The sequence below is a fragment of the Madurella fahalii genome, assembly GCF_045866475.1.
Source record: "Madurella fahalii IFM 68171 DNA, scaffold_3, whole genome shotgun sequence".
In the NCBI taxonomy this organism is placed as follows: Eukaryota; Fungi; Ascomycota; class Sordariomycetes; order Sordariales; genus Madurella; species Madurella fahalii.
Window position 1 is genome coordinate 1,079,484 of NW_027263973.1, and position 13,448 is coordinate 1,092,931.

Below are 13,448 nucleotides of genomic sequence, written 5' to 3' on the forward strand. Positions count from 1 at the left end.
AGGCAGATCTCGCGCCGTTGTAGGTTCCATTATACTCCTCGCTGAACCGCTCTCAATACGATCCTTAGCCAGGCTTCTTAATATTTCATAGGACATCGTTTTTTTACCGGCTCCTGCCACTCTACTCTGTTCTTAGCGTACCTGCCTCTACCAAATCTCCAGCCAGGACGTTCCATCTATCGTTCCGCGACTTCCTCATTGATCCCGATAAGGCCAATGAACAAGAAAAGCACCCATGAGTGTCTGGCGGTCTGGTGTTAAGGAGAGCTCAAAGGGGCAAAAAATGGGTCAGTAGTCCGAGCTTTACCCCCAGACTTGTATCCGCGGCGAAACCCGCCGTTCTTTTGCCGTGGTCCGTGGTCCGTGGCCTGTGCCCCGTGGTCCGTGCTCCCCACCTGGCTTGTGGGTCTCGGAAAAGCAAGCACTGACGTCGGCATCGCAAGCCTGGCGCTGCCGAGAGCTTCAATTGACTCGGATCACTTACTCCCAAAATTTCACCAACCACCCCGCCGCTGGGTTCCCCTCAATCCAATCTAGACAAAAGGCAAATGTGAGGTTGCCGGCCGACAATGTCGCTCACCACAGCTAAGAGGGCCGTCGTGCCAGCGATACGCGCGGGCCTTTTCGTATCTTCTCGATCGCCGCGAACTCTCCTCCCGGCAGCGACTCTCACTCTCTCCAAGACCACAGCAGCAACTCCGGTCGCAAGGAGGATAAACGACGCGCAATGCCGGAACTTTCACAATACCCCCCAGAACGCCTCCCCGAGCACCATCGGTCCCGGCCCCTTCCCCATGCCGCCGACCTACTTCCAAAAGTCGGCCTCGCTGCCCATGAACACCATTATCCGCTTCGTGCCACAGCAAACAGCCTGGATCGTCGAGCGCATGGGCAAGTTCAACCGTATCCTTCAGCCCGGTCTGGCCATCCTGATCCCCTTCCTCGACCGCATCGCCTACGTCAAGTCTCTCAAGGAAGTCGCCATTGAGATCCCGTCGCAGTCGGCCATCACAGCCGACAACGTGACCCTCGAGCTCGACGGCGTTCTCTACACGCGGGTCTTTGACGCTTACAAGGCGAGGTGCGTCCCGTTCCCTCCCCTCTCTTTACCCACCTCCACCCCCAGCCGGGCGCATCTCCGCATTCGCCACTAACATGGTCTCTCCGTCTTCCCCCATGAATAGCTACGGCGTCGAAGACGCCGAGTACGCCATCTCGCAGCTGGCGCAGACGACGATGCGGTCCGAGATCGGGCAGCTGACGCTGGACCACGTGCTCAAGGAGCGGGCGGCGCTCAACACCAACATCACGGCGGCCATCAACGAGGCGGCGCAGGCGTGGGGGGTGACGTGCCTGCGGTACGAGATCCGCGACATCCACGCGCCCAAGCCCGTCGTCGAGGCCATGCACCGCCAGGTGACGGCGGAGCGGTCCAAGCGCGCCGAGATCCTCGACTCGGAGGGCCAGCGCCAGAGCGCCATCAACATCGCCGAGGGCCACAAGCAGAGCGCCATCCTCGCCAGCGAGGCCGTCCGCGCCCAAAAGATCAACCAGGCCGCCGGCGAGGCCGAGGCCATCCTCCTGCGCGCCAAGGCCACCGCCGCCGGCATCGACGCCGTCGCGAGGGCCATCGCCGAAGGGCGGGATGCCGCCCAGGGCGCCCTCAGCCTGTCGGTTGCCGAGAAGTACGTCGACGCCTTCGCCAAGCTGGCCAAGGAGGGCACGGCCGTGGTAGTGCCCGGGAATGTGGGGGATATCGGTGGCATGATTGCTACGGCGTTGAGTGTTTACGGCAAGGTGGGCGGCGCGCAGGCCCAGACCATGGCGAAGCAGATACTTGAGAAGGGGAACGTGATTGAGACGGGCGTGGCGGATGCTCCGGCGACAACCAGCGGTACCGCGTCGGAGAAGTCGGATTAGAAGGCCACGAGGACAATGCGGGGGGGCGGCTGGCGATGAGAGCTAAGTTCGAGCAAACGGACGCACAACACGGTGTAACATATATTGTCTCATCATTCTCGGCCCCGGGGCGGACTCTAAAAAAAAAAAGGAACCCATAGGCACGGCGTCGACGAAGGAGTCAAGTTCTTGAACCACTCAGTGTATTCTATTTTAGACCAAAACCAGACAACGCTCACAAGCCAGCATCATTACGAACTGCAAAATCTAAAACACCCGTAGAATTCTCACTCATGCCCCAAACCCAAACTCCCCTCCCACAACATCTAGCGCCTCTCTCAGCAAACTCAACACCTTGTCGTCCCCGGAGGTCCCCGCCACCTGCACGGCGCTGACCAGCAGAGGGTATAACCGCAGCAGGTGCTTCCTCGTTTCGCTCTCCACGTTGGGCGCGTCCGGTATCGCCTCGGGCTCGGACCGCAGGCCCACCAGACACCGCAGGATCCGGACCAGCTCCTTGCGCTGCGAGAGCGGCTGCGGCATGCGGCCCCGCAGCGGCTGGTCGGCCACGTACCCCCTGAGCGACAGCGCGCAGCGGAGGATGAGGTACGGCGCGGCCGTCCGGGCGAGGCGGACGTGCAGCTCGTGGACGGGCTCCTCGTTCTTACTACGAGTAGTAGCGCTGCTGCTCTTGTTGTGACTTGGGGGGAGCGACATGGGCTTGTTGGGCAGGCGCGGGGTGGGCGGCTCGATCTGGATGGACGGCGTCGTGACCGTCTCGTCGTGGGCTTCGACGAGCGAGAAGAGCTCGTCCAGACACACCTCGCTCATAAGGCTTCGCTTGGTAGGCGGGGGGTCGATAGTGCGGCCATTGCGTTGTTTGTAAAATGAGCGTAGGCCCATCGAGTTGGCACCGCTGTCGCTGTAGATTATGGATGCCTCGGCTGGGGCCGGGGGATGGATGATTGACGTGCGGAAGAGGGCCTCGGCGTAGGTCTTTCTGGTAGAATCGAGGATGACTTCTGCGCCGAGCGACGGAATGATGAGCTCGCGCAGTCTCCGGAACGAAGAGATGTCAAACTCCTGGTCATTCATGATATCGCTTGTTGCTGCGGATGCAGCGTCTAGGTCAGCGCTGATGATGCCGTTCGCGATAGAGACTATGATATGCCAGATGGTCTGGACCGTCTCCCGCGGCAACTCCATCGTTCGGAAATGGGGGAGCGTCGTCTCGAGAACAGCCAAGGCCGACTTCGTCGCTACTCTCCACGGCTGAACGGACTTCGTGACAGTCGTAAACTGGTACTTGAGCAAGATTGGTTTAGCGAGGGCGGATAGTGCTGCAGCAAATGCCGCCGTCTCGAAAATGTCTCGCTCCGAGGCATTCGCCACTATTAGGGACTGAAGAATCGACATGCTCTCCTTAGACATGGCGACATATGTGCGCTTCTCTGCTGCCGCCTTGGCCGGGTCTTCTTGCGCAAAGGCCAGGGAGACAAACTCGGCAACTTGTGTGATCATGGCGGAAGGGACGCCGTGCAATTCGGTGCGCACCATGCGGAAGACCTCGAGGATCTTGCCCTGCAGCGGTGTGACATACTCGGTGTCGCTCGAGTATGCGCCTGGCGTTGCGTGTTGCATAGCGTCGCGGAGGAGGGTGAGCATCCGGCGCACGCGCTCAACGCTAAAGTCTGTCTGGATCAGCCCGTAGAGCTCCAGCAATGCCTCGACCCACAGAACGAGGCATTTCTGGTTGTCTGATGATTTGTCGTCTTTCCCGTCTCTGGGAACTGGGATGCCCTGAGACCACAGATCCCACGCTAGGTCGATGCTATCTTTGCCAACGCTGGGTCGGTCTTGTTCTGCACATCTGTGGAGAATATCCCGAAGGGCACTATAGGTGCCGGCGTTGATGTCCAGGATCTGAAGACCCAAGAGCGTCCGTAAATGCCCAATTAGATCCTTCCATATCGCGGGAAAACTCCGGTGGGCGGCGAGCACATGGAGGTATGATGTGAAAAGGTCCGACAGTCCTTGTATGACCACAATTGCCGTTTCCTTCCACTCCTCCCGACCCTTGTCCTCGGTGGAAGGACCTATGAGGGATCGCAACTCGCACTCAACCGAAGAGAGAAGGCTGAAGATTACAGCCTTCATGCAAATAGACCATGCTTCAGGGCTGAGGCTGTCACCGTACGCAGACATTATCCGCATCAGGGTTTGGATGGCGCCTATCGGGTTAGCTTGTGGGTGAAGCAGGGACAAAACGCAGACCAACTCACTATTTCTCAGCTCCAGCCTCTGATCCGTAGCAACTGACGTGAGCCTCAGGAGGAGGAGCATCCACAGCGCCGCGCCCGACCCCTTATGGAAAGGCTCCGCTGCCAGTTTAACCAAGGATTGATCCCCAGACTCTTGAATCATGTCTTCGGTAATGGACATGGACTTGCTCTTACCGGAGAGGAAATCGGAAATCGCCCAGAAAAAGGTGACAGTCTGTTGACGGTCAGCGGCATACGTATTAGCATTAAGACCGACTTACCGTCAAGGCCACGTTCAGTTCATCGTCTTGCGTGCAGAATTTGTACAGGGTATCGACAAGGTTGAGAAAGCATGCGTTAGGTAGGGAAGGCAAAAAGTCGGAGCATATCAACTGGAGTGAAGCAAAGGACGGGCGAATGAGCTTGACGGCGCGTGTCAGAAGCACGGTCCGTTGCGCTGGATTATCCTGCTTCGCAGTTATGCTCAGGTTCCGGCTGATAAAGATGGTGTCGATAATCTCAAACGTCAACTCCCACCCGCTCACCAACGACTCGCCGCAGTTCTCAAGCAGACTCTTGAGACCCTCTAGAATTATCTTGTGAATGTCCACGTCGGTGGCATGGTTTGTGACAGACACTTCACGATTCGGCGCCTGCAGCGGAACGAGAGAGTCACGAAAGGCCTCGAGAAGTCGCCTCTGAATCTGGCCCCGCGCCTCCTCCGGTTGAGATGTAACCGCGTTTGCCTCCTCGAGGAGGATGTGTACCAGCGTTTCCGCTGCACGTGCTCTGACTGGAGCAGTATTAGATGTGGAACTCAAAGCGTTGACCAGCTCAGCCGTCAACGGCGTCCAGCCTGATACATCCGGCTCGTATGACAACAGCCGTTCGATGTTTATCGAGGCAAGATCGCCTAATTTGGCCAAGGCAAACTGATTTTCCTGGTTAGGTCCTGTGAGAGGCGATGAAGAGACACTCATGACCCTTTTGCCGGGAAGGGCTTGCGTCTTAGGCCCAGCAGTGGAAGGCGGTGACTGAGAACGGCTGCTAGGTTCGGAGGGATGCTGACCGCGTCGCTCGAGCAGCTTGCATACCGCTCCCACGACCTCGACAAAGGCCGGATTCGGAAAGTCAACGGTACTCTCGAAAAGACGGGATGCTGCTACCTCGACGGCTCGAATCTCCGTATTAAAGTTTGCAAGCAGGGCGCTCGCTTCCTTCTCAGCTTGTGGATCTGGGCCTTTTGCCGCCATCGGTGTCCTTCCCGCGGCCTTACCAGTCGAAAACATGACAAAGTCAGCTTGCTGGAGAGTCTCCAAGACGATACTCCAGGACGACGCTAGGGTCGGACCAAGGGCAATCCCGAGGTTGAGAAGGGCTCTTAGACACAGCAGATTCCTAGTATTAAGGGAAGTAGCATTCCAGTCGAATGACTGCTGCCTTTGCTTCTCGGCACCAACACCAGTCGGGCTTACGAGGCTGTCGACACTGAGGAGCCCGCGGGCGTTATTGAAGATACCACCAGATGCCTCGGCGGCGGGCGTGGAGAGAGGCCGCGCAGGCGCGTTCAGGCAGGCAGTCAGAACATTTGGTGGGACGGCGGCTTTCCCCAATGTTGTCAGAAAGGCATCTCGGGGCGTGGCGAGTTGCAATAGTCCGGCAACGTGGGCGAACTTCTGGAATGCCCGGACAAGGCCATGGTAATATTCTGAGTCTAGAGCGGCATATAGAAAAGTCGAGCACGTTGCGAGAATAGCAGGCCAGCACTCGTCGATAAAGGCAGCACAAACCTTGACTTCCTCGTAGAGGGGGTGGCTTTCGAGGGTCAAGGGGTTGACAGGCACCGGGTTTCTCTTGAACGAGGCCGCCCGTTCCAAGGGCTTGTCGGCTGGCTCGTCAGATTGCGGCGCGGGCGAGTCACGGCCAGCTTCCTGCTTTGCGCCCCGTTTTCTCCGGCCGTCGCTCGGGACAGTCAGGGGAAGGATAAACTTGGCAAGGCCTTCGGACAGGGACGTGATGCAGGCGAGGGTAAGGCTGTAGACATACGATTCGGGAATCGTAGGAGGGTCTGTTTTGTCGAGTTGATCGATGCAGGGAACACGCATGGTGCTCCACTGAGTGCTGATTCCAGTGTTGTGCCCATCGGAGCCAGCGCTCGATATGATACCAGTGGTCTCGAGCATCACCTGGTCGGTCGATGCCCCGACGCCAGCGTAGGGGTTAGCCACAGGAATGGCGGACTGATGTCCTAGGCCAATGACTGCTGGCTTCTCTGTGCTCACGCGGACAAAGGTGGCTGTCAGATTTTTCAGGATGTTCTTTTGGCCCTCCTTCGCATCGAAGAGCATGAAGATACGCCTGAGTAACGCGTGGTCGGCGAAAAGGCCCCTAAACACTTCCATGCACAGCGAACGTTTCCATAAGGCGGTGTCTTGATCCAGGAGCTGCGTCAAGATATCGAGCGCATCCCCGCTCTCGGAAGGAAGAAGGGAAAGGTGGCGTCGAAGAAGCGTGTACAGTATCCGGACGAGTCGAACGCTAGTTGCGAAGTTCGGTCTTCCGCGGAGCGCACTGATGAGGAAGGGCATCACTCTCATCCGCAAGATGTCGGTTTGCTCAGGATGCATTGGGAAGATGGCAGCGTGGTTGGTGAGAACAGACTCTATTAGCTCGAGACCAAACGTTTGCAGGAGGCCAGAGACCCGCAGATATTCAGGCCGTTGCCCCTCGGTCAGCAGGCAAATGTCGTTGAAGACCTAGATAAGTTAATACGCGACTGAGAAGGACTGCTGTAGAGAGGCCTTACCCTGTAAGCATCCATGGCCGCGGCCTTGAGCGGCACGGTGCCATTTCGGAGGGGAACTTCTCCGACATTGGGCGAGTCGGCACCTGATTCTACCAGATGTGTTAGAAACCCAACATCAGACACGAGGGTCAAAGCAAGTCGTCACTCACTATCCTCAACAACGACTTTGTCGAACACTGAAACTACCAGCTGCTGAAGTGTGGCGGCAGATGTATTGTTGACAATGGCATTTTTGCTGGACTGCAGAATGAAACAAACGTTCAGGGCAGTCACCAAGAGTTGGCCTTTCACATCAGCAGAGTAGTTGGAGAGCAGCGACGGAAGCGCTTGGAGGATTTTGAGTTGCACATCGAGACCGGCTGACGTGGCCTGCTGTAGGGCCTCGAGGACCTGGCTCAACCTGGACCTCGGGAGCGCGCGGGCAACGATAAGGCGCTGAAGACAGACGATGGCAATAGCAGTAAACTTGACATTCTTCGTGCCGCAGGCAATGATAAAGGGGTTGACAAAGTTGGGCCGTTGGGCGAGTTCTGGCACTGTGTAAGCTCGGTGCCACGGCGGGACGGCGACGACATTGCGCATCCGAGAGCGACCCCAACATACCATCAGATATCTGGGCCTCAGATTGTGTTCTCAAACCTCTGAGTTCATCTAGCGATTTTTCGGCAGCCTGTCTGCAGCGTGAGACATAGTGAACAACGTTTTCTGGGCTTGGACTGTGAAGAGTGCGGGTCCGGGTACGTACCTGGCGAAGGTCGTTGTGCTTCCTCTTGCTCTCCTGGATGAGGTTGGCGAGCTCGGTCGCCAGAAGCTGGGACGTCATATTTTCATCTCACAGTCTTCGGTTTACGGCGCCCGCATCACAGTCCTGAAGCCCCGTGTTGAGTCCGGAAAACAGGGGTTGGTTACTGTAAATGGGTGTTGTGGAAGGAAGCAGATGGACTGGACCAACAGCTGCTGCAATTCCCCCATTGAGTGTTTCTGCCAAGCATGCGCATGGATGACATAATGCGGCAGAATGGCCACACCGCCCGTCAGCCCCTCCAGGCGCACCGCGCAGCTGACTCCTTGGCAAGCCCCTCCCCCACCCCTCCCGGCTGCTGCCGTCGTTTGCCCAACCCAGTCTTGATTTATCGCGTACAGTCGCTGTGCAAAACAACGCACGTCGAGCCGCCGGTTCGCCCCCTTCCACCGCTATCCCAAGTACGGCGTCCCCGCAGCGAAGAGTCATGGCGGTCGCGCAGGTTCCGAGGAATTTTAAGCTCCTGGCGGAGCTGGAGAAGGGAGAGAAGGGCATGGGCGCTGGTAAGCTGCTGCGTCCTCCTCGGGACCCCCAGCTCTCAGAAACGCATTGACTGGTCATGTTGCGCAATGTAGGTGCTTGCTCATACGGTCTAGAGGACCCCGAGGATATCTATATGACACACTGGAGAGGGACCATCTGGGGTCCTCCGCATGTAAGTGGCGCTCCCTAGGTCGCTTCCTCTGCCGCGCCCATTGCCTAATGGCTCGGTGACGCAGGGTAACCACGAGAACCGGATTTACGAGCTCAAGATGGAGTGTGGCCCCAACTATCCCAAAGAGCCGCCCCTGATCCATTTCGTCAGCCAAATCAACCTCCCTGGCGTGGATCCGACCGATGGCAGAGTCGACAATAACGCGGTGGCCATTCTCCGTGATTGGACCCGGATCGCTACCGAGCTCGCAAAGAACCCCCGGCCGAAGGAGGACCCCTTGAGTCTGGAAGCGGCGCTCATCGCGATAAGGAAGTAAGCGGCATTGTCCAAGACTCGGTCGGACGAGAGAACAGCGCTGACCTTGGATCAGATTCATGGACGAGAACAAGAAGATGCCACAGCCACCCGAGGGTGCCAAGTACGAGGTTTACAAATGAGCATTCTGGGACGGTATTCCATTACAGTAGTCAGCGAGGCAAGCGACAACATGGCATATCCGCCGGCTTTCACGTGGGGATCGTGCACGAGCCAGTGTTTGCAATAATGGGAGGAAAGATGATACGATCTAGCCGGTCAAATGATCGTGAGGTGCGAACAATCGGTAGCATTGGGGAGAGGTTATTTACACAGGGCACTTCGACAGCAGTAGTGCAACTTGTACTCATAAGACCAGTCAAACCTTTCGAGGTGCCGGGTTGCCTGGCCTGGCCAAACTTTAAGTTGCACGTGACTTCGCGGATCGGTGCCAGGTCGCGATGATGCGTCGCCAAAATTTCAAGGCTCAAATCCACAACCCAATTGAGCGTCCCAACCCGCTGCGCTGGCATTGCCCCGTAGCAGATGAATGCCGTCATTATTCGTAGCCGCCCGCTCCTCGCGGCATCGCCGAGCGTGTGAGACATTTCGCCAATGGCATTTTACATTTTCGCCCTCTCCAATTGCCTCCGACTGACTCTGCTTCGCAAATTTAGGCTTCGCTCTCTACAGGTCCCTCGTCCGGCAAGGCCTCCGCGTACCCCTGCCCAATGACCTCGCCTCCGGCATCGACAAGGACAAGCCCGCCAACCCCATCAAGACGCTCATCCGCAATGGGTTCCGCCGCAACAAACGCGAGACCTCCCACCGCCTCATCGTCTCGGCGCTCAAAAACGGCTACCGCTTCTTAAATCTCCTCTCTCGCGCCGCCGACCCCTCCGCCCCCGAGCACTCCCAGGTCATCTCCTTCATCCGCGAGAACAACGCCAGCGTGCTCCAGCTCCGCGAGAAGAAAGCCCTCGCGAAGGCGAACGCCGTCTCCACCGCGCCGATCGAGGGGCGCACGCCGCTGATCAAGCGGGTGTCCGGGCCGGACGAGCCGCCGCGGTACGAGCCGACGGGGGGGCCGCGGCCTCTGGAGACGCTGCCGCGCGGGGTGCGCAAGCCGCCGACGCTGAACGAGACGTTTGGGGTGCCGTTCCTGCGCTTCCACAAGCCGCAGCCGCGCTTCCTGGAGCGGGTGGTGCGGCAGAGGAGCCGGCGGCGGCAGGAGCGCATCCACGCGCTGTTCGACATCCAGGCGTACGACATGGCGTCGGCGCGCCGCGAGGACGAGTGGGAGTGGCTGGTCGACCACCTGCAGACGCGCGGGCGGGCGCCCCCGTTCAAGCCCTTCGCCGACAGGACCGCCGCCGCCGACGGCCGGGAGTGGCGCCCCGCCTGGCTCCGCCACGGCCACAACAGGAACGGCGAGCTGTCGTTTGAGCAATCGCTGTGGGACACGGTGGTGTACCTGTCGGATGTGACGAATCGGGAGAGGGAGGACATGGCGGCGAGGGGCAGGGCGATGTGGCAGATTGTGCTGGCGGAGAAGGAGCAGGCGCTGGAGGAGAAGAAGCGGTGGCTTTCTGAACATGGGATGGGCCATTTGCCGCCGAAACCGACGGTGTGGAGACGTCCCGTGTGGGCTAGTAAAACCTTGTGGAAGCGCAAGGGAGCCTGGGTGAGGCGTAAGCGGGACGTGTGGAAACGTAACCACGAGGAGAGTCAAGAGGGTCGAGGATCGGAGGGCTCGACGGAGAAGACTGGCCGCCAAGAGAAGGCCAGTTCCGCACATGTCCCGGATGGGAAAGCTAGAAGGACGGGAATTACGGGAATTGGAAACAGTACGGACTGGCGAACGATACGGGAGAGTCTTGATAAGGCCAGCCCTGTTGAGGGTTCGAGTGGGATTATTCGAGGAAAGGGAACCACGATCGGAAAACCCACAGGCTGGCGGAAGATTGAGCCCGCACAGGAGAAGCAGAGGGAGTACAAGGAGCCTGGGAATCGTGATGCCAATTTAAAGGGAAGATATGAACGAAAGGTCACATCCTCCGCTCCCAACAGGACGGCTCGAGAAAAGGGGGCTATATCGACGCCGAACAACGAAGGCAACAAGAAGGCGCGGGAGGGGGCTGAGAAGATCACCTCCGCAGTTCCCAGTCGGGCAACTCAAAGGAAGTGGACCAAGAACACTACAAATCGCACGGGCAACTAGAAGAAACCATAGGGGCAGAAGAACGCCACTCCTGCATGTCCTAGAGGGATAGACGGAGGGAACGGGACGAAGGAGACTACAGGCTGCTTAGGCACCAGGAAAAGCCAGGGGAACAGAAAAGAGTCGATCATATATAGATGGCGTCGGGCAAAGAACCGATGTTGTTTGAGGCACGATGCATAACAATGCATCATTAAGGTACTCTGCGCACCCTCCACGTGGAGAATTCTGTCCCAACCCTTGGTCTCGATGTGGCGCCTAGAACAACCAAATTCCTACTCCAAACCGGAACATGTCTACAGGCCCCCACTAAGAACTACGCAGCCAAAGAAACCCACCATTACCCATCGCTTTTAGGATCCTCTTAAAGCCCTGAGATCTCATTCTACGGCAGGTCAACCTGCACCGCTGCCCAAAACGCGGCATTGATATCGTCCTGCTTCAGCCCCGGTGTCCGGCCCAGGCATATAGAACGCATCGTCATCTCTGTGATGGCAGACAAAGAGACAGATTAGCATATCCGAGGTGTGGGAGAAGCAGGGAGAACGGCATAACATACCCTTGACAAGCAAGCTGACATCGACAACTACCCTTTTCCGCGTCGGCTTCTGAGCCGCCGGGTTGGTGGTGTCCATCCCCGGGATGCTGTCACCGCTCGGGGGCAAGAGAGGGAAGGTAAGGAGGTTGTTAGAGTCAGTCGGGGAGAGGAAGGTGCTGGGTGTTGTGGTTTCTGTGGGTAGGTATGCGCCTGCGTGGGGGAAGAGGTCTGCGATTGTAGGCTCGACGAGGCCGGTGGTCTCTGGAAGTGGCCAGGGTGTGGCTGACATGTCTGGTCCCGGCGGCGATGGCTCTGCCAAGGTTGGGCCGCTTCCTAGACTTGGTTCGGGTTCGGGGGAGAGGCAGGAAGACACGCTGCTTTTCCCCCGTCCGGCGGAGTCGGGAGGCATCGAGACAAAGTCGAGATCGCTAAAAGGGTCTGCCTGCCAGGCTCCGTTGTCAAAGTGGCTCGGGTCAATGTCTGCGGTGATGTAATCTGCCCCCGGCGGGATCACGACGCCCCTCTGGTACAGGTACATCTCGATCTCGTCGCAGTCGTAGTACTCGTAGCCGAACCCAGGTACCACCATACGCATGTCCTTGTCCAGGAAGTGGTCGCGCACGCTATTAATCTCGGCGGTGAACGGGCCCGTGGCAAATCCGGCCGTGGCTTCGGGCTTGTCGACGTCGATGGTTCCCTGGTTGCCGAAGCGTTGCGTCGTTGCTGTCGTCATACCAAAGTGTGCCCCCGCGCGCCCGAGATGGAAAAACGGATACTTCCAGTTGGAGAGAGACTGCTGCGTGTTATGGCCTAGGACTCTGCTTAGACGGTACTTAATATCCTCGGGAGTTTCGAAAAGGAGACAGAAGCCGAAGACTTGGGAAATGACCCTTTGCGGCGGGTATGGCATTGTAATCAAGGCGAGGCCGCATTGAACGGCAAATCGCTGGAGCCTACGGCCGAATGTTGTTTCCAAAGAACAGTACGACGCAGGGGCGTCCAGGCCGAAATACGGGGACGAGGCAACAAGTTGTTCTAAGAAAGCGAGTGAGGGTTTAGATGGGGCGCGGAAACTTGCGGTTTCGAGAGATGGGTCGGCGGCTATCCCGTAGTCGAGTGTAGAGGTTGTGGGAGGCTCCGGGGCGCTGCTGGGAAAGGTTGTCTCGAGATCTGCCTCGTTGACCGGCTCATATGTGACTACAATCCCACCGTAGAGTTGTTCTTTTGGTCCCTCAGCCGTCGGTGCCACGGTTGTTTCCGTTGATGTTGCCGTGAAGATCGGCGATCCACCGCTCGTTTGTCGTTGCGGGTCCGAAGGGGCACCATCACTCCCGGGCCCCTTACCCAAGGGGTTCCTATCCGCATCAATTACCGACTCCTCGTAGTCCTTTGCGCCATCATCATTCGCAAGACGCGCGAGGGTAAGGAATTTTTCTGTCGTCAAACGCAGTTGATCGCCGAAAGCCGGGATCTGCTCAAGAAGACCGGCGCTCACTGCAAAGTCATGAAGCTGCATGAAGGTATTGCTCATCTCCTCATTTATTTCTTTGAGCTGTTGGACCCTCTTCTCCAGAGTCTGGATGGTTGTCTCCTTTCGATTGCGATACGCCCGTTGTGCAAGGCGAATTTGCGTCCGCCGCCGCTGTTATAAGCGTCAGAATACCGCTTTCATCGGGGGCAACTCGCAACACGCTGAGACGAGGCAGAGCGACTCGTTCACTCACGTCAGCGGCCGTCTGATCCTGCGCGTCCACTCGTGGACGTCCTCTTGACTTCTTCTTCCCATCCTCGGTCGAGCCAGACTCTGTCTGGTGTATCCTTGCGCGCTTCCGCGGGCCGTCTTCAGAGTTGCCAGAGGCAGGATTCCGCGTCTTTTTAGCTGCGGTGAGCTGCTCTTGCGGTCTCAACGACACGCCAGAGCCGTAGACCTCGGCGCTCAGAATGGCCAGATCGCCTTGCGGATACCGCATCG

General features: G+C 58.1%; 5 protein-coding genes across 5 annotated transcripts; 3 read left to right on the plus strand and 2 right to left on the minus strand.

Moving 5' to 3' along the window:
• Positions 1-569: 569 nt before the first annotated feature.
• On the plus strand, positions 570-1,920 carry SLP2 (Synaptotagmin-like protein 2; the record flags this gene model as incomplete). Its single annotated transcript, XM_071061230.1, has 2 exons — positions 570-1,081; positions 1,185-1,920. 2 exons carry the CDS (start codon positions 570-572, stop codon positions 1,918-1,920), a joined length of 1,248 nt encoding a protein of 415 aa, XP_070917331.1.
• A 270-nt stretch (positions 1,921-2,190) lies between these two features.
• MON2 (Endocytosis and vacuole integrity protein) lies at positions 2,191-7,789 on the minus strand (the record flags this gene model as incomplete). The annotated part of the gene is made up of 7 exons (XM_071061231.1): positions 2,191-4,130; positions 4,182-4,395; positions 4,442-6,916; positions 6,967-7,055; positions 7,116-7,496; positions 7,570-7,636; positions 7,712-7,789. The coding sequence occupies 7 exons, from the start codon at positions 7,787-7,789 to the stop codon at positions 2,191-2,193; spliced, it is 5,244 nt and encodes a 1,747-aa protein (XP_070917332.1).
• Positions 7,790-8,195: 406 nt separating this feature from the next.
• On the plus strand, positions 8,196-8,860 carry MMS2 (E2 ubiquitin-conjugating protein mms2; the record flags this gene model as incomplete). Its single annotated transcript, XM_071061232.1, has 4 exons — positions 8,196-8,271; positions 8,344-8,423; positions 8,488-8,735; positions 8,794-8,860. 4 exons carry the CDS (start codon positions 8,196-8,198, stop codon positions 8,858-8,860), a joined length of 471 nt encoding a protein of 156 aa, XP_070917333.1.
• A 407-nt stretch (positions 8,861-9,267) lies between these two features.
• On the plus strand, positions 9,268-10,938 carry MFIFM68171_05813 (uncharacterized protein; the record flags this gene model as incomplete). Its single annotated transcript, XM_071061233.1, has 2 exons — positions 9,268-9,316; positions 9,395-10,938. The coding sequence occupies 2 exons, from the start codon at positions 9,268-9,270 to the stop codon at positions 10,936-10,938; spliced, it is 1,593 nt and encodes a 530-aa protein (XP_070917334.1).
• A 385-nt stretch (positions 10,939-11,323) lies between these two features.
• On the minus strand, positions 11,324-13,446 carry MFIFM68171_05814 (uncharacterized protein; the record flags this gene model as incomplete). The annotated part of the gene is made up of 3 exons (XM_071061234.1): positions 11,324-11,424; positions 11,498-13,118; positions 13,201-13,446. 3 exons carry the CDS (start codon positions 13,444-13,446, stop codon positions 11,324-11,326), a joined length of 1,968 nt encoding a protein of 655 aa, XP_070917335.1.
• Positions 13,447-13,448: the final 2 nt, after the last annotated feature.